At 47.1% G+C, this 19,103-nt stretch overlaps 1 protein-coding gene across 2 annotated transcripts in view; it reads right to left on the reverse strand.

The window, feature by feature from the left end:
* Positions 1 to 546: 546 nt before the first annotated feature.
* Positions 547 to 19,103, reverse strand: part of fibcd1b (fibrinogen C domain containing 1b) — a 78,298-nt gene continuing 59,741 nt past the window's right edge. For both annotated transcript variants that reach the window (XM_084687799.1, XM_084687798.1), the window contains 2 exons: positions 3,259 to 3,438; positions 547 to 826 (listed from right to left, as the gene is read on the reverse strand). In XM_084687799.1, coding sequence (XP_084543925.1) covers positions 564 to 826; positions 3,259 to 3,438 — 443 coding nt within the window. In that variant the 3' untranslated portion in view covers positions 547 to 563. The remainder of the gene's footprint in view (positions 827 to 3,258; positions 3,439 to 19,103) is intronic.

Raw genomic sequence — 19,103 nt, forward strand, 5'->3', positions numbered from 1 at the left:
ACACACACACACACGCACACACACACACACACACACACACACACAAACACTACTGTATCATTATTATAGTAATGGCTGTGGGTCTAAAGGATCCTTACGTGTTCCGAGTGGGTACATTATTTTGACGTTTGGGGTCACACAGTACTCACTGACTAGAAATAATGACTACCTGAAGTGGTAAGTGTGTTAGTGTGTGAATTGACAGTAAGGCTATGAAGGTCACTGAGAAGGAACCAATCAAAACCGAGACACAAAACAGCAAAACAAACTTTGGACACTGGATTGGAGTGTGTGGGGTTGTATGTGGGAATAGTTGGGAAGGGGAGCAGATCAACAAAGGAAATAGCAGGGCATCATCAACCAATAAAAGAGATCCATTTGAGTCAGAGAAACACAACAAAGACAGGAAGTATACAGTCTAGCTGTCACAGTTGGGGCTTTCCGACGCTTCATTTTTATCACATAACATTTCCTTTTCATCCTCCCAGTGTTTTCACTTTCCCTCTCTTTTTATCACCTCCACTCCATCCCTTCCTCCATCTCGCCGTCACTCCCTCATTCTCTCATTTGCTGTCGTCGCGGGTGGGCCGTATCTTCATCTCAGAGAACTTGAGGGAGTACTGCCAGCCGGTCCAGGAAGACCACTCAATGCCGTCGGCGTAGGACGTGTGCTGACCGCGCAGGTACTGCCCGTTCAGGTTGGAGGTGTGGCAGTTACGGTACCACCAGGCGCCGTGGTAGAACGAGGCACAGTTGTTCTCCGAGTGGTCGTTGTCTTGGTCCTTGGTGGTGAACTTCATGCCATTGTGCTTTAGCAAGGCATCTCCTGGAGGTGGTGGGGGGGTAGAGGAGAGCACAAGAGAATGTAGGGGTGACAGGAGACGAGGGGCAGGGTGAGGAGAGTGGGAGAGGGGGGAGGAGGGGATGTGAGAATAGGGTAGCGGAAGGGATGAGATTGGACAGGAATAGAGAATGGAAAGGAGAGGAGGGAAGGAGGAGAGATAAAAAGGGAAGGGAGGGGAGGGCAGGAGAGGGGGATAGAGAAAAGAGGTGAAGGTGAGGGGAAACAGACAAACGGAGAGAAAGAAGAGAGCTGTCAGTTAAAAGTGTAACTCAGTACAGCTATCTCCTCTAAGCTCCAATTCAGCGCTTGTCTCTCCAACACAGTGCTGTTGCATCTCTTGCATTCATTTTCTAAATCAACAAGGAGGATCATTTGTATTTATTTCATCTTTGATTGAAAGCACATAACCAGTTGGAGGGGAAGGGAGGAGGGGTGTGTGCGTGCATGACTGCTCATTAACGACAGCAGACGGGCTACTTTGTTGTCGAAATATCAAAGGCCCCCGCACTGACCACGCGTACTACGCTCTGACAAGCGCATCTCTAACCTTTGCATACCAAGGCCATATCCGTCTGTCTGATGTCCCTTCTTCAGTTGGAATATTAAAAGTGGATGACAGCAGCAAACATGATGTGGAACAGGGAAAACGGATACAAATGTATCCGGATGAATGTGGACGTAGCCTTAGACCATAGAGACTTCCAGCACCCTAACTGCACTGATATTGTGGCCCAATACAACACTATACCTCCCACCCAATCCTTCCCTCTCCCAGTCCCGTTGGCCGCCCAGAATCCCCCCAATCTCCTTCAAGCTCCTCTGCAACCCACAATCAGTCCCTTTCCCCTGTTGTAGAGTTGACAAGCTGATGATGGCCTCTGGTTGGGGTGGGGGTGGGGATAGGAGCACTTAGAGACTCCTTTTTTTCTGCTTGCTCAGTGTCACCTTGGGGGTGGAAAGGAGGCCAAGGGAGAGGAGGGGTGAGCCCATTAGGAGGCCGCTGCCTCTGGTCAAAATGAGCACCTGTCTGCGTATCTCAGATCACAGCCAAACAGCAGTCCAGTCAGGCAGGCTAAGTAACTTTGCTGGCCTGCGGGGATGGGGGGAGGGGGGGGGGGGGGTGATCAGGTTATTCTGATATCCGACAAGCGCGCCATGCCAAGGTCAGAGCTGTTGTTGTGGCCATTGTTGAGAGGCAGGCTTGACACCTTACCTTGTCTCTCTCTCTTTTCCTCTCTTTCTTTCATTCTGCCTCTCTTTCTCCCTTGTCTCTCTCTCTTTTCCTCTCTTTCTTTCATTCTACCTCTTTTTCTCCTGTCTTTCTTTCTCCTTTTTCTCTCCAATGATGTATTCCTTCTATGTTGGCAAAGCAATACTATTTGATTTGCCAAAACAATAAATCTATAATACGTAATGATAATAATAAATAGGCATTGAAAATAATAATAAGAATAAAAACTTGTAAATCATGTAGCATATAAGTATATATTATACAATGTTGTCAGATAGCAATAATAAATAGGACAACATTTTGTCTAAAATAATTATTCCAATCATTCAAGATCATTAAAAAGTCAATTTGATCTCCATTTGTGACGATCTGTCCCTCTGAAATATTACTGTAAAAAATACATGAGCCCTAACTCTCATTATCTGCCATTTACACCAACCAACCATTTCCTTGCCTCTCTGACTCTCTCTCCATCTGCGCTCTCAACCCCACAGGATCCTTAAATTGCTTCTTTGTTGCAACAGTGCATCGGTGTTGAGGCTGCAGGTCAAGGGGAGTAATTAATTAGGAGTAATTTAATCATAGTGATGGGAGACTGGCTGCCTAGCGACATGTGAGAACACAAACCCAGACTCAAACAAAAACACTCCCTGGCACCGTCTAGGCTGCTTAATGTAGACCATGTAGCTTCACATGCTAATGTAGCCTAACTACATCATGTAGCTTAACCTGCTAATGTAGCCTAACTACTTAATGTAGCTTCACATGCTAAGGTAGCCTAACTACATCATGTAGCTTAACCTGCTAATGTAGCTTAACTACTTCATGTAGCTTCACATGCTAATGTAGCCTAACTTCTTAATGTAGCTTCACATGCTAATGTAGCCTAACTACATCATGTAGCTTAACCTGCTAATATAGCTTAACTACTTCATGTAGCTTCACATGCTAATGTAGCCTAACTACATCATGTAGCTTAACCTGCTAATATAGCTTAACTACATCATGTAGCTTAACCTGCTAATGTAGCCTAACTACATCATGTAGCTTAACCTGCTAATGTAGCCTAACTACATCATGTAGCTTAACCAGAAGACAGACAGACAACCAGTAGCGAAAAGACACACAAACACACACCAATACACACACATGCTTAAACACACACACACACAGGTGGGCATACCGGCGTTGCCTGAGTAGTCGCCTACGGTGAGCGGGTATCCATCGTCATCAGGGTCAACGGAGAACAGGCCCACACCAAAGGTTCCATAGTGGGCAAAGGCCGTGCCATTTTCAAAGTCCTCCAAGTCAATGCGCATCTCATAGTTCCCCTGGATGGACAGGGCGTGGATTTGCTTCAAGCCTGTGGAGGGAGACAGAAGATGGAAAGGGAGGAGGGAGAAAGGGAATCAATATAATATCGTTTTGAGTTGACTTCACAAATGAGATTATGAAAGGCGATCATATATGTAAGTGCCACTGTGTATGTTTGCATGTGAGAGCGACAGAGAGAGAGAGATGAGTTGACCTCTGTGAGAGCGTCCCAGAGGGAAAAACCTCCCCCTGTTGCTTCCAGAGACAGCATCAGTCTGTTTCAGAAACCTCTCATCCTGCGCTTCCAGGAACACAACAACAACCGCCCTTCCCCCCCACCCCCCCACCCCCTCCACACACCAGCCCGACAAGTGCGATGTCCACTGGGCAACACGCTGTGATCAGAGCCCATCCCCCCCCACACATCCCAGTACACCCACAACTACTTAGAGCCACCTCCAACCTACCCCCCCCCCCCCCCCCCCCCACCACCACCACCCCCACAACAAATACCATGACTGCAGTAATATGGGGGACAGGGTGGATGAGGACGAAATATTTGGATTCAGAGGGCCAAAACAAGAAACAAACCGTCCCTGTAAAACCTGGTCCCTTTCTAAAGACCATATCTGTTCACATGATGGGAATCAAGATGTGAGCATGTAAGGTGTTCAGAGTCTGTGAGTGGGAATACAGTACTGCACACACCTCTAATACTTCGAGAGACAGATACAGAGAAAGACAGACAGAGAAAGTAACTGCAGTGTGTGGTGGTTAAGTACAACAGTCTTTCATTATGCTGCTCTAATGAGCTACAGGCTCCCCACTCCACTGCTGGGACAAAGCCATCCTCATTCAATCTGCTCTTGAAGGTTCAATGAAATTCTCTAATTCTATAAAACGTTGCATGTCCTTCTTTTCAATTATAAATCTCATCTTATTTCCTGGAAGTGCTTGACATGAATTGGCTTTGATCTAGCCCTGAATAAAGGTTGGACAATCCAGAGAGACCATGCATATACATCTGAAACACAGGTCTACATGAAATGCTTCATTACAGTATTTTACTTTAGGACCTACTTTTAATTACTCATGTGAAAACAGTTATTGTCCCGACCAAAATGCACTAAAACAACCAAAACACTTCATACGGTCTCATATCAACTCATTCTTCCATAACACAAGCAAAGGTTGTCACTCAACAAGGACACAGTCACTCATAAAACTTTGACCTAAAAAACATGATACTACAGGTAGCATTACACAATGTTATCTTTTGCTTTACAATCTATCTATCAAATGTTATAAAAAATGACGCCACTCTACTGTTTACAATTCACTACAGTATATCTTACAGGAATGAATCGGACATGATGCAATATGCGTCACTATGATGTCATTTATTTTGGGACATTGAGTGATTCCAAAATACAATAAAGTAATGTGTGAACCATCTACTGATACATTTGTCAACACTAGGCAGCCTTGTAATCTGAATTTTGCCACAGGATCTCATCCACATTACATCTTATGTCATCTTGGGAAACACACCTAGGCTAAAACCTTCGGGCATGCCTGTTCCTTCCATGACAATCTTCAGCTGATATGTCCAGGCAACCAGCAATCAGTCATTCATTCATTCATTCATTCATTCAGGATAGCTAATTGCTATTAAATGTTATGTTAAGAACTTAAGTTGAACAGTTTTTCAAATAGTATGTAAACATGTGCAAATAGCTTGTGGGTACATACAGTTTGGGTGGTGGTTGTGGGGGTCAGATGGCTGAGCGGTTAAGGAATCAGGCTATTAATCAGAAAGTTGACGGTTTGATCCCTAACTGTGTCAAATGACGTTGTGTCCTTGGGCAAGGCACTTCACCCACTTGTCTCGTGGGGAATGTCCCTGTACTTACTATAAGTTGTTCTGGATAAGAGCATCTGCTAAATGACTATATATAATGTAAATACCGCACAATTTGCTTTGGCAATATTTAAAATACCTCAAGCCAATAAAGCACTTGACTTGAAATGAATTGAGAGAGAAGAAAGAGAAGCAACAAGAAAAAGAGGGAGAGATAGAGGGAGTAACAGAGAGACAGAAACAGAGTGAGAGAGAGAGAGAGAACGCTGGAGGAAAATGTTGCCACACCTCCCTTTCTCCCGCCGTTCGACCGGTAATGTTTTCCGGGGGCCGGAGCCACACTCCTCCCCTGATCAAAGACAGACGCGTGAGAGAGCGACAGCTGGTGCGGCGGAGGAGACACACACAACTCGGCGCGGCCACGTGGTTTCATCCCGCAATGCAGCTAGTCAAACAGTAGGGAGCGCTGCCTCCGGCGTTTCATCCAGCTCCTGACACACACCGTCTTCCTCAGGGGGCGTGGATGGCCTGAGAGAAGGGAGGCGGGTGAAACCACCGCGGGGTTTCCCCCACTCCCACGCAGCTCGAGGGGACTCAAACTCTCTAAAATGGAGGTAAAGCCAGCCACCCACAGCGACTCAGCAAGGTCAGGATTGGACGAGCTGAGTGCTGTTGAGTGCATGGCCGACCTGCAGAATGGTTTCGGGCGCCTGTGGTTGGAGCACGTGGAACACACACACGCACGCGTTAGGCAAGGCTCCAAGTCGTCACGCATCCTGCTGTCAGAATTCCACATGTATTGGGTGTGTGTAGTATTCCTCTAGTCTCTCACTCGCTGACTCACTTTGATGTATGTCTCCCTTTGTAACTCACGCCATTCCTCCATGTCTATGGGGTTTACTGTGCTGTCACCCAACAAGAGAGGCATCCCTCTTTATGGACGAGGAACAACAGAAGATTCTAAAGCCATTTCACACAACCCGACGCGCACACAGACGTAGAAATGATGCACATGCACAGACGGAATCAACACGGAATCACGCATGCTCAGGAACAGGAACACAGAAACACACACAAGCCACGCCCACAGCTGTGAGACTTTAGCGGTCAACGTCAGCTGGGCCCCCGAGGGAAAACAGCCTGAGAGGTTGTGAGCAAACTTCAAAAGGAAGACAAGGAATGGTTTCTCTTTAGCGTAAAGATGAAGAAGAAATATGGCGACACAACACAACTCTATTTTCAAACCCTGACGCTTCCAGTCTGAATTTACATCGTTTTAATTTAGCCTAATTAAACCCCATGAGAATCTGTACCAGACAGTGATTTGAAATAATTAAAATGGGAGATGGTCTCAAACAACAAAGAGCTCCACTCCAGTTAAAACATAAACGCTCAGGTGAGGAAGGACGTTAATTAAATGCTTTTGTTGGGTTATTTAAACGTCTCTCATCACCGAACAAGAGTTGTTGTTTTTTCAGGGTTGGCACTAGAATTACCATACTGATTGCTCCACGAGGAGATCAACTCCCCTCCTCCTCGCCCTGATTGGCTATTCAGACACCCAGACGGAATTCTGGGAGGACTGGCATGGTCAAGGTGAAGAGTCAGACTAGAGAGACAAACTGATCAAACAACGGTGTCTTCAATTCCTCATCTCTGGCATCGATTCCAGATTTATCACGACTCAGAGGTGGGGGGAGGGGGTGGGGGGGGGTGGGGGGGGGTGACGGGGGGGTGGCGGTGTGGAACGCAGGCTTCTGCTTTCCTGACTGGCATGACTAATCACATCGAGAAGAATATGGCTGATGAAGGAACATGTGATGAAGCTACTGTAGTGAGATAGCAGAAGAAAGTCTGATTTGATGCAAAGGTAATCCACTCCATATCATGCCCTCATTTCTTTCAGGAACTCATAACATGAATACATTGCATGATGAGCCACGTCGCATGTTCCAATAGAAAAAAAGAAACGGAACCGTCAAATCAACCAGCCAGAACAAAGTTTGTGTTTATTTTGTCACGTGCATTCAGGGCACGCAATTCAATGCCTTCTTCCAAAGTTGTCTCCAAAAACGTTGAATCACAGAGCTGTTTTTACCATCACTGAATTCATGTTTACCATCTTTGTTAAACCAACAGCATGACAAGTTGCCTTTGAAGAGAGAAACACTCCCAGCGGGCGACCGAAGCAAGGGGCGTACGAGTGGACTGTCCGTTGCGTCTGTTGACAACTGAGCGGGGGCTCCGTAACGACACTCACAGGTTCCATTCAGAACCTTTTCACAGGGATTTCAAATACAACATGGGACTCCGAGTCCCTCAGTGTTCAGAACACACGCTGCACCATTCCTGACAACAATAACCCATCTTCCGGGGACAGTGGACTCCGCGGTGGGTCCTTATGTTCCGCTGCAGAGAAGCTGTGCTTTACAGTGGGCTCTCTCAAACGATAGACACCATTTATACAGCACAATATTGTCAAACTGCTAATACACAATGAACTAGGTTAGCAGTTCTATTTCTTGTCCTCCAAGCCCTTAACGAGGCTTTGAGCGATGGCAATGATCATGTGAACACCCAAATCGTCCGTTTGTGCATCACTTAGTGCTTCTTTATAAACCAGTTGCACTTCTGACATGCCGTGTTTCCGTTTCCCCTTCAAGACTTCTGTCGTTGACATCTTCTGTCACTCCACAAACCTTCCCTCACAGCCTGCTACAACATTGCTGTCAGATGAGGAGGAGTTGTGTTTCTCTGTCCTCAAAGCCCAACACGTCTGTTCCCCCCGACAAGCAAGCTCAACGTCGACACCACCACCTGGCTTAGCGAGGAGGCGGCCCCCAGGCAGGCTCTCAAGGGACTGGTCTGTGTGCGGTGACACAAGCAGGGATCCGGACACTTGTGGTCCAGTCAGGCCTGGTATCCTGTTGATTCGTTTGAAGGGTCTGTGTGTCAGTGTTTGACAGTCAGGATTCCACAGTACATTGGGAAGGGTGAGGAGGAGGACCTATGACATGAGAGGGTGAGAAAGATTCATAGAAGACAGACAGACAGACAGACAGACAGACAGACAGACAGACAGACAGACAGACAGACAGACAGACAGACAGAGAGAGAGAGAGAGAGAGAGAGAGAGAGAGAGAGAGAGAAAAAAAAGAGAGAGAGAGAGAGAGAGACAGACAGACAGACAGACAGACAGACAGACAGATGAAGACAAATAAGGTGAAAGACACAGACAGACATAGAGTGAGGGAGTGAGAGACAGAGAGAGAGAGATAGAGAGAGAGAGAGAGAGAGAGAGAGAGAGAGAGAGAGAGAGAGAGAGAGACAAGAGAGAGAGAGAGAGAGAGAGAGAGAGAGAGAGAGAGAGAGAGAGAGAGAGAGAGAGAGAGAGGGAGGGAGTGAACTCATAGCTCCAAAATTCTCGATCAGAGATCATCAGTCGTACTGGGAGCAACCCTTCTCTACAGACAGCCATCTTACCAACCCTGTTTTAAATATAGAACAGATAAATACACAACTGGGAACACCACCGCGCTTTTGTCACCACAGTAACGAGGCGGTGAAAGATGACATACTAAAAATGAAATATATCCCCAATTACCTCATAAAATTGGGTCATGGCAATCCATAACTCATTTTGGATCTTCAACATTTCTAGGGCAGCGGACAAACGCTACTTGTTTGGACTGTAAAGTACGCAATTTGTTTCTTTTGTATCAATTTTTCTTTCCGAGTGTGTGTCACATGTGTGTGGGATGCGTTGAGTTACACAGACAAAATGGGAAAGAGAGGCTGACATTGATTAAACTGTTACCACGAGAGATTTATGTTGCTCAAATGTGGTTTAACAGCTAATGAGAGCGACATCAATGTCTTGTGATTAAAAATGTAAAGGATCTCAGTAGGAAGTCTCTGTCGTGCAGCTAAAAGGTTCAAATATTAATGATTTATTTGCTTTGATTTGGAAAGTGTGTAGGGTAAAAAGAAGCGATGCTTTTAGGGGACAGGTTAATCTTCCCCGTTGCCTGATATTGTGCCACAGGGCAGAGGGAAAAAAATACACTTCCTCCAAAACGGACAGAGAAGTTTGTTTTTGTTACCTTTTTTTTCCCATCTTTTCTGCCGCTTCTTTTGCGGCTTAATTATTCATAATGCTTTTCTCCCTCTGAGAGGCCGCGGGCCACCACTTGAGACCACACCATCATTCCTCCCTTTCATTCCATTTCTACTTCTCTCTCTCCTTCCCTCACCCGGTCGTCGCGTTTCTCTCTGCGGAGGGGAGATCGTGAAGGAGAGGCGAAGCGAGAGGAAGAGGGATGGGGCGGGTGGGCTACTGAGGAGACAGAGGAGAGGAGTGGAGTAAGGTCTGTGGGGTCGCTGGGTGGGGGGGGGGGCTATAAAGGCGGAGGAGAGGGGCCCTTCACCAGCGCGGGCTGGTCGGGGGGGGGGGGGGGCGTCTTTGAACACGTTTCTACTGAAAGGTGCACCGTCGGCGGCTTCCGACAGACTTCAAACGAGAGGGGAGCAGAGGGGGCCAAAACGCAGACAGGTGCACGGTGAACCTGTGCGCCCGCCCTTCTGCGACGCGGCCGGGACTGACGTCGTATGTTGAGAGGAGAAGGGAGAGAAACTTCGGATTAACTGCCACACCTCTGACATCTCTCCGCTCCTCTCCAAAACGTACTACCTGCCTGTTCATTTGCATTCAGACAGCGCGTATGCTTGAAGTGCCTGGGTTCTTTCGTTGGTGTGTGTGTGTTTGTGTGTGTGTGTGTGTAAGACAGAGAGAGAAAGAGTGAGATCGAGATCGAGAAAGAAATGCGAGAGAATGATGAATCGATATACTGGCAGGCAGGCAGGCAGACAGACAGAGGTACAGACAGACTGTGGTACAGACCGACAGACCGACAGACCGACCGACAGACAGACAAAGACAGACAAAGACAGATAGACAGACAGATAGATAGAGTTTGTGGATCCAACAGCGATCACGAGGCCAAGTATAGAGTTTATAGACTACAGGAGCTGGAGAAGAAATTCGCAAGGATTGTTTGCTCAGTGGTAAGCCGCTAAAGTCAAAACCATTCCTTCAGGGCTCTCTAACATGGCATAATGATCTGGGGGGAGGGAGAGGAGGGGCTGTTTGATCAACGTTAGCCCCCCCCAGCTCCCCCTCCACCCCCTCCCCTGGGCAACTACATCCTCATTGAAGATACAGTAGTTTTGCATAAGTATAATTAATACATATTATTTCCTTTTCAATTGAAATACATCCTCCTGGGTTTCTGTAAAGACATGAAAAGATGCTGAGTCGCCCCGATTCCAAACCCCGCAGCAATCTGACGCCATCAAATATTCCTGCTTAAATGTGTCCATGGTGGAGTGGAGTGGAGAGGAGGGAAGGGGAGAGGAGCTATATCATTTACCCAACTTGACTATTTCCACATCCAGACTGAATGCTTCCACTCCACCTACTTACACAGAAATCTATTGAACCATCTCACTCAAAAGCCGAGCATTTGCGCGTTACTAAGACTTTGTTTCACATGGTAAAGCAGAGTTCCTCCCCAGATTTGCCGTGACGTTTTCTCCATCGTCAACAAAACAGCACCCAGACTAGGTGAAACTGATGACACCAGCAGGGCGTCATTGAAGTAGAGGAATAGGGAAGGGGGGGGGGGGGCAGCTGTGAGATGACTGACAGGCATAGATACAGCTGACACCCTGGGGTGTTTACATGGTCAAGGTCAGGGGTCATCTCTGATGAAAGAGAGACAGACAAGGACAGAGAGAGAGAGAGAGAGAGGGAGAAATAACCACTGTAGTTCACAGAGCAGACGGAGCAGCAGTGTATGTCTAATGGTGCCATTAGCAGAGAGTGACACACTGGAGTGAGGTTGAGAGAAAAGAGGACAGACAGACTGGTGGACAGAGGGGAAGCGAGGGAGAGGTTGTGGGGAAAACAGAAGGCTGAGACACACAAACTGACCTCTTATAATAGGGTCTATGGATTTCGAAAGTTTCAGAAGCACACACAGACAGACACACAATGCTCCAAGGACTGTCGATTCAGCACCATGGAGAGCGCCGCAGCCGCTGCCACTAAAACCAACAGGAAGCAGGATTTATGAGCTTGACTCTGAAGCAGTAAACAAGTTACACCATAAAGGATAAACACTGAGTTAATCCATAAGACATCCCCTTCTCAGCTCCCAGGGAAGATCAGCGATGTGAGGCTGGATTCCGAATCTTGTGACTGCGTGGGTTATACGTGGCCAATTAGAGGGCGGGATGTTTGGTGGTTCTGTAATAAAACCTTATTAGGTTCACAGTTAACATGAGCAGGCTCTTTCGCGTTTTCAGCTGCGCGTTGGAGTTGGTCTGCAGCCAGCTAGTGTCCACGCCAACGCATACCCCCTATTTAGCCTGATAAGTACAGACTACTCCTCCTTATCGTGGTCACAGTTTCTCATCAAATGGCGTGTGTGTGTGTGTGTTTATATTTGTTTTGTGAGACACACACAGGGAGAGAGAGAGAGAGAGAGAGAGAGAGGGAGAAAGAGGGAGAGAGAGAGAGAGGGAGAGAGAGAGAGAGGGAGAGAGAGGGAGAGAGGAAGTGGGCTGTGTGTACTTTAGTGTTCTTGCCAACCCAACTGGCAGGTCACATTCACACGATGACAAGCGGTGATTAAACCAGCATCGAGTCACCACCCCGTACTTTAAACCACACACACACGCACACCCACATACACAAAAATACACAGATGTGACATTCCGCCTGTCTCTCCCCATTTCCTCTTCCTTTAAGCTATATCAATAAATGGAATTGGAACGAATAGGTTAACAGAATCAAAAGAGACACACAGGGCCTCATGTACCAACGCTTTTGCGCCCACTTCAGGCGTATTTGTTTCGCAATGTGCGGTCAAAAGCATGGCGAGGGATGTACCAACATGCCGCACTGAGGTAACGGCGCAGACTGCCTGTCGCAGAAACTGAAAATGGCAAATTGTGCATTTCCGTGTCATGCATATGCATTCACGGGAGGGTCACGGGGAAAGTGGGAGTTTCCCATAAAGAGACAGGAGGGGATGCGTAAAGTGCGCCTAGTTATGTATTCCGTGGTATGTACAAAAACCGCCGGTGAAAGCGCGCCGATATTTGGCGGGTACAATTCTGTGGGTTCCCTCGCATATGCCTCCTAAAGGAATGGCAGCATTAATCCGAGCAAGATGAAGACGTACGCCAAGGAGACGAGCTGAAAGGATTTTTTTATTCACATATCACACATTTTCTCTCATGATCCCTACTGCATGTTTAATAGGCCTTCATGAGGCTTTGAGAATAATAGAGAGCACCACCCCTGGAGTGATGGGAGTCAAAGGTGTCGTGCCTCATATACAGGCTAGCCTACTGGTGAAGTTTATCCATTTCTTCTCCAAACTTTCCTTTACATTTTGTCACTAGTCATTTAGCAGACGCCCTTATCCAGAGTGACTTACAGTAAGTACAAGTAGGGCAAAGTGCCTTGCCCAAGGACACAACATCATTTGACATGGCGGTGGAATCGATCCGGCAACCTTCTGATTACAAGCCCAACTCCCTCACCAGTCAGCCATCTGACTCCTTTGCCGCACGTCACTTTGTCAGCTGATGTCAGATTCAACTGCCGGTGTGTTAGTCGAAGGTCTATAAATACTGCGTACATTCAAAGACACAGACACACATTCGACACATCAACGTCGACACATCAAGCATTGTTATGTACCTGCTACTAAGCCCACCCTCCACCGTCCGCAGCTCCTCCATGCAGTCTTTCTGTATTGTTCCTACCGGATGCTGCTAATCCTCTGCAAGTCAGACTATTCATGGTCTATTTATTGGTGAAACCTATTCTGATCCGGTGGAAAATGGTCTCCAACTAGAAGGTTGGCATCTTCTGCATCAACAACCATCTCTTGAGGAGCGGATATCTCACTGAACTGCTCCTACTGAGTGGTAAGGAGTTTTTGGTCTTCTCTAAGGGTTTAGGCTGGTTATCAGTGCTGATTTAAGGGCCTCTGTAAAGCCATGTGACCTTCCTTGCTAAAAAGGCAGTACCCCAAGTTTGATTTCATTTCATGTCCACAGGGGGATTTATACCCTATATGGTCCCTACCATGTTTTTGCATATACTTAGGCAGGGAGATGGAAAAACACCCTCCTTCAGTTATGTTAAATATATTAGTGATTTACCTTACATGTGTTAACTGTGCACACTTCTTTATACCAACAACTAGCCCTTCTCTGGAACAATCCAATAGTTTAGAAGATCAGCACTTCAGTAGACTCCCAATGCACAGTCCCACCCGTGTGTCACAATTCACTTTTAGTTCCGATTTGAACATATTTTCATCCTGAAGGCCACATGTTTAGGGCCCACAGCCTGTTACTAAACATAACCTTAAGTTGGTGGCTGGGAGAGATCTCATCAGTGACCCAGCCCTGTGCAGTCAGGGTGACAGTCTGAGCATTTCTAGCAAAGAAGGTGAAACTGCAATTCTCTAAGGAGGGTCTTGCTGGAAACTGGAGAGAAGTGGGGAACTGCTTCCGTGAAGCAAGCCTGAGGCATTAATGAGCTTCAATGTGTGTGTGTGTGTGTGTGTTGGTGGTTTCCATCACGGGGGAAGAAAAAAAACGTGTCCCTATGATGTTATTTCCAACACATACAGGACACACGAGAAAGCTGTAAAGACATGAATAGAAGCATGATGATCCACTTCATAGATTCCTTTCTAGTTGTACTCCATCTCTCCTCAGAAACCTTTTCTCATTGCCTTCATACATCCCTCTACCCGGCCCCGTTCCTCTATCTTGTCTTCCACAGCCATTCCTGTGCCTTCCACAGGAGCCTTCCTCCTGTCTCTCCATCAGTCTCATTCTCTCACGCTCCTCCTCCTCCTCCTCCCCCAGCCCCCGCTGACCCCCCCCCCCCCGCCCCCTCCTTGACCCCAGCCAACGTGATGTGACTGTGTATCTACAAAGAGGAGCCTGACTTCTCCCAGTCTTACCAGAGACTACAGCGGCACAAGCAGCTCCATCACAAACAGTAAGATTCCCCCCTCCCCTCCCCCCCACAGTCTGCTTGTTGTAATTGGAGTACATTACCGCCGGAATGAAGGGGCAAAGGAAAGGCATAGGCGAGGCACAATTACTAGTATGCAATGTGAGTGAGTGTCCAACACACACACACACATTTCTACACACACACACACACTTGCAAGTACACGAGGGCACTTACGCACTCAGACACACTTATACACACAAACCCGTTTAGACCAAAACATGCACGCTTGCAAATACACATGTACGTACGACGCACTCGAGCACAATCACACTTTCTGCACTTCCCTAAATCCACCTGTGCTTATCTGCGTCCTACAGTCATTTGTGCGTTGATAGACAGATCAGTGGAGGAGATGAGATCTCACGTCTGCTTTTAACCCTTGTCCTCCACGCAACAAACAGCAGCAGAAAGACCCGGCAACACAGCAACCGTGCCCAAGTGCCACAATCGAAAACACACAATCAAATTAGTCACTAGCAGGCAGCTGTAGCAACTTATCTGGTTCGATAGCATCTGAATTTAACCTCTGGGAATGAGGGAAGGAGAGCGTGAGAGGGAGGGAGGGAGGGAGGGACAGATACATACTGAGGGAGCTGACAGGGATTTTCAGGCAGTGATTCAGAGAGAGAGAAGGCCATATTAATATTCAAGCATGGCTCTCAGGTAAAACAAAATGAGTAAAGCAATCGAAGCCTGATGGGTATATGACTGGCAACAGACTGATGATCTGCTGGCCACACATACACACACACACACACACACACTAAGGCACTCAAACACATGAGTGCACACACACAGGCACACAAACATACACACAGGCACTCAAAACACATACACACACACACACTAACTAACACACATGTGCATACACACACACTGACAGACACAATCACTCATGCACACAAACCCCAAAAGGATTTGAATACATTCACACAATCTGCCAACTTCATTAACCACACAATATTGCGAAATGAGAAATCAGTCAACACACAAGTGGACACACATGAACTCACACATCCACTCACCAAAGGTGAGAGTGTTTCCACCAATCAGGGTCTATTCCACTCTGGTGGCTTCAATGGGGGGGGGGGGGGGGTGCAAATGATTCACCACTGACAATAAGAAAGGCACAGGTGGATAAAGGATTTGGATGAAACCGAATCGAGGAACTACTGAATTGAGGCACACAGATAGTTAGTTTACTCTAAAGAAAAATGGGGAAATGGAGGATGGAGAAAAGGTGTCTCTTTAGAGAGAGATCATTCTTAGCGGAATAACGTTACCACTTATTGAACTTATGGAACATATAGGTCAAAGATAAGAGTATGCAGGAATTTTGAAGCTGGGTTACAAAATGAAAGGAAGCTAGGTTGAGGGCAAGGCTAAGGAGTAAGGAATTGAATGCTACTGAAGTTGCTTGGAGTTCGAATCATAAAAGTAGCTAATACCTTATGTATGAGAAGCTAGAAACATAATGTATATGGTATAAGGTGGTAGCTAATTGGTAGCTAGGAGATGACTGGTACCAAGCGACAGTGATATTTGATCATACAATTGTTTGTTTCTATCTTTTTTTTGCATGATGATAAAGTTTGAAAAGGACAATGTTTCATTCAGTAGACCCACATGCTTTTCAATCTGGCGTCACTGCCCCAAAGCTGACAAGATGGAGTCTATGTAAGTATGTTACTACAGATATGTCAGTATGGAGCTCGTAGAAGAAAAATATGTACTTGTGTTAATGAGAACCCAGACAGAGAGGAGAGGAGAAAGGGGGGGGGGGGGCATTTCCAGATTTGTCTAAAACTTTTCATCATGCAGGAAGGCCTCTTGGAGAACCGAGTAAGACTTTAACAGCTGAACTGTTGTTACACTACATATTCTACAACAAACAGTAAAGTGTTCATCGCAAAAGAGTCCCATCGTGGTGAAATGTGATTATGAGTGAATAGCAAGACTGGGGGACTTGCCAGGGGGGGGGGGGGGGGGGGGGGGGGGGTGATTTTGAGAGGATGTGTGTTTCTGGGCTTTCTTTCCTCAGCCTATTCAATCATTCCTCCATCACATTTCCAATCACCCATCTGAGACCATTAGACATCCCTTCATATGCAGAATCCGCCCATAAAAGAAGTGAGAAGAAAGGAAAGGAAAGAAGCCAAGAGGAGAGGACACAGGAGGCAGGTAGGAAGAACGTGGCAAAGAAGAGGAGAGGAGAGAAGAAAAGGAGAGGAGAGGAGGAGACACAAGAGGCAAGTAGGAAGAGCATGGCAAAGAAGAGGAGAGGATTGGTTCCGGAGGCAGACGGAGAGAGGAGAGGGCCATCAAATAAAGTGACCGGGCCCGGCAGAGTGGAAATTGCCGGCGATCCTCGTACATGTCTGCATTACAGTCCAATTGCCTCAAATTGCAGCTATCTGCACTCCAGCCGTGTGCTGCTGCTCCAATGGGCTGAAGATGGAGTGTCAGGGCCTGGACTGCTTGCTGAGGCTGGGAATGTGGCTTGGGTGTGTGGATGTGTGTGTGTGTGTGTGTGTGTGTGTGTGGTGTGTGTGTTTGTGTGGTGGGAGAAACCAGTCCTTAGCCCCAGCCTCTCTCTTTCCTGGGAGGGAGTGTTTGGGATGAATCAGGGGAGGTGGGGTGGGCGGCGGAGGGTGGGGGGGGTGGAGCATCGTGCTGCTGAATAATTGATTGCATATGAATGCACTATTGGAGGGCCCTTAACTGCAAACACTTATGTGTCCACTGAATAATATATAGCATGGGATTGTAGTTGATATTTCTCTTTGTCATCCAGGATTTGGAATCATGCCCTGTTCCATCTGCCTGTCTGTCTGAATGTCTGCCTGTCTGTCTCCCTGTCTGAATATCTGAATGTCTGTCTGTCTATCTGAATGTCTGTCTGCTCAGGGAGTTGACAGCCTGGGCTGATGTTTGAGAGAAATGTACTTACAATGCAGTGTCTGTACTGGAACATATCCAAGAACACACACGCACACATGTGCACACACACACACATGCACACATGTGCACACACACATACAGTATGTGCACACACAAATACACAATCACATACTCACCACACACACACACACACAAATAGTACACACCCCATACACATACAGTACACACCCAGTATGCATGTCAGTGACTAAGATGCATGCTGTGTAGTCAATACAATTCATCATGCGCGCCAGAAAAGGGAAGGAGGCAGATGGAGGTGTACAAGAAGAGAGAGGAGGAGAGAGAGAGAGAGAGAGAGAGAGAGAGAGAGAGAGAGAGAGAGAGAGAGAAAGAAAGAGAGAGAGAGAGAGAGAGAGAGAGAGAGAGAAAGAGAGAGAGAGAAACAGAGAGAGAGAGGGAGAGGGAGAGAGAGAGAGAGAGAGAGAGAGAGAGAGAGAGAGAGAGAGAGAGAGGGAGAGGGAGAGAGAAAGAGAATGAGAGAGAGAGAGACAGGGCACAGGAAAATAGGAAAACGGGAGGAGGAGAAACAGGAGAAGTACAAGGTGAAACTGAAGGCTTCCTGCGATGGCCTGACAGACAGCAAATAGCATCAACACTGCAACCTAACAGACACGCACACTCACGCACACTCACGCACACTCACTCACGCACACTCGCACCACACAGTCAGCCGAGACCTTGACTGAACCAAAGGGACGTTTTCCATTTAGATACGGTTTCTCACAGTTCACAGTTCTGGAAGCAATGGTGCTCACAGCAGCTTGTCGTTATAAATGGTTAGGAGTCTGTGTGCGCGCGCGTGTGTTCGTGTGTGGGTGTTGGCGGTGATGAGTCATGGGCATCCGTGTGTGTGTGTGTGGGGATCCATGGAAAACGGGCACAGCCTTTTTAGGAGGGGAAGGAGACAAACAGCTGAGGGGTTGAGACGGGTATGGATATGGGAAGGGAGAGAGGAAGGGAGAGAAAGATGGAAGGAGGGAGGAAGGGACGGAGGAAAGAGGAATAATGGTGCTTTTTACAAAGACAGATGAAAGGAGTATGTGTCTGCAGCTCCCAAGTGTGTGTGTGTGTGTGGGTGTGGGTGTGTTTGTTTGTAAAGAGGGCTCTTGGGAGCTCTTCTGAACAATGACCTTCCTGCAAGGAACAAACCCTTATCACCCCTCTACCAGTTTCCACAGCATCTGTGCACACACATTCGTGTGTGTGTGTGTGTGTGTTTGCTAGCATCTTTGTTCTGGAAGGATATATCATTAAGTGTGTGAAGTGTGTTCTGTACGTGTGTCTGTGTGTGTCAGACAAAGTATGCCTGTGACAGACAGACAGACAGACATATAGATATATACATAGATAGATAGATAGATAGATAGATAGAAAATCAACATTGCTATGTGGTGAGTCAGCCCTTACAGTCATCACATGAAGAGAGAAGGGGGGGGGGGCAAAGAGCACCATAGATGTCAGCACTGCAGTGATGTTCAGTTACTCATAGAGAGCAGTTTGGATGTTTGGAGGAGCACATCACATTCTCGCCGACTATCAACATCCTTTAAAGTAAACTTGCTTTTGAGATACCAGTTGAACACATCTCTCTCCTCTCATTCTCCCTGTCATCCTTATTTCTCTCTCTCTCTCAACCCAGCCCTTGCCCCAGCCTCACCTCAGCCTCAGTCTGCTAATGAGGCCCAGGTCTCACCCAGTCATTACCAAACCAGCGTAGAAAAACTCTTTCTTCTGCATCAATATTCCCCCCATCCCTCCATCCCTTCACCAGCTCACCCCTATT

The sequence above is a fragment of the Hypomesus nipponensis genome, chromosome 22, assembly GCF_054491055.1.
Source record: "Hypomesus nipponensis isolate SF chromosome 22, ASM5449105v1, whole genome shotgun sequence".
NCBI lineage: Eukaryota > Metazoa > Chordata > Actinopteri > Osmeriformes > Osmeridae > Hypomesus > Hypomesus nipponensis.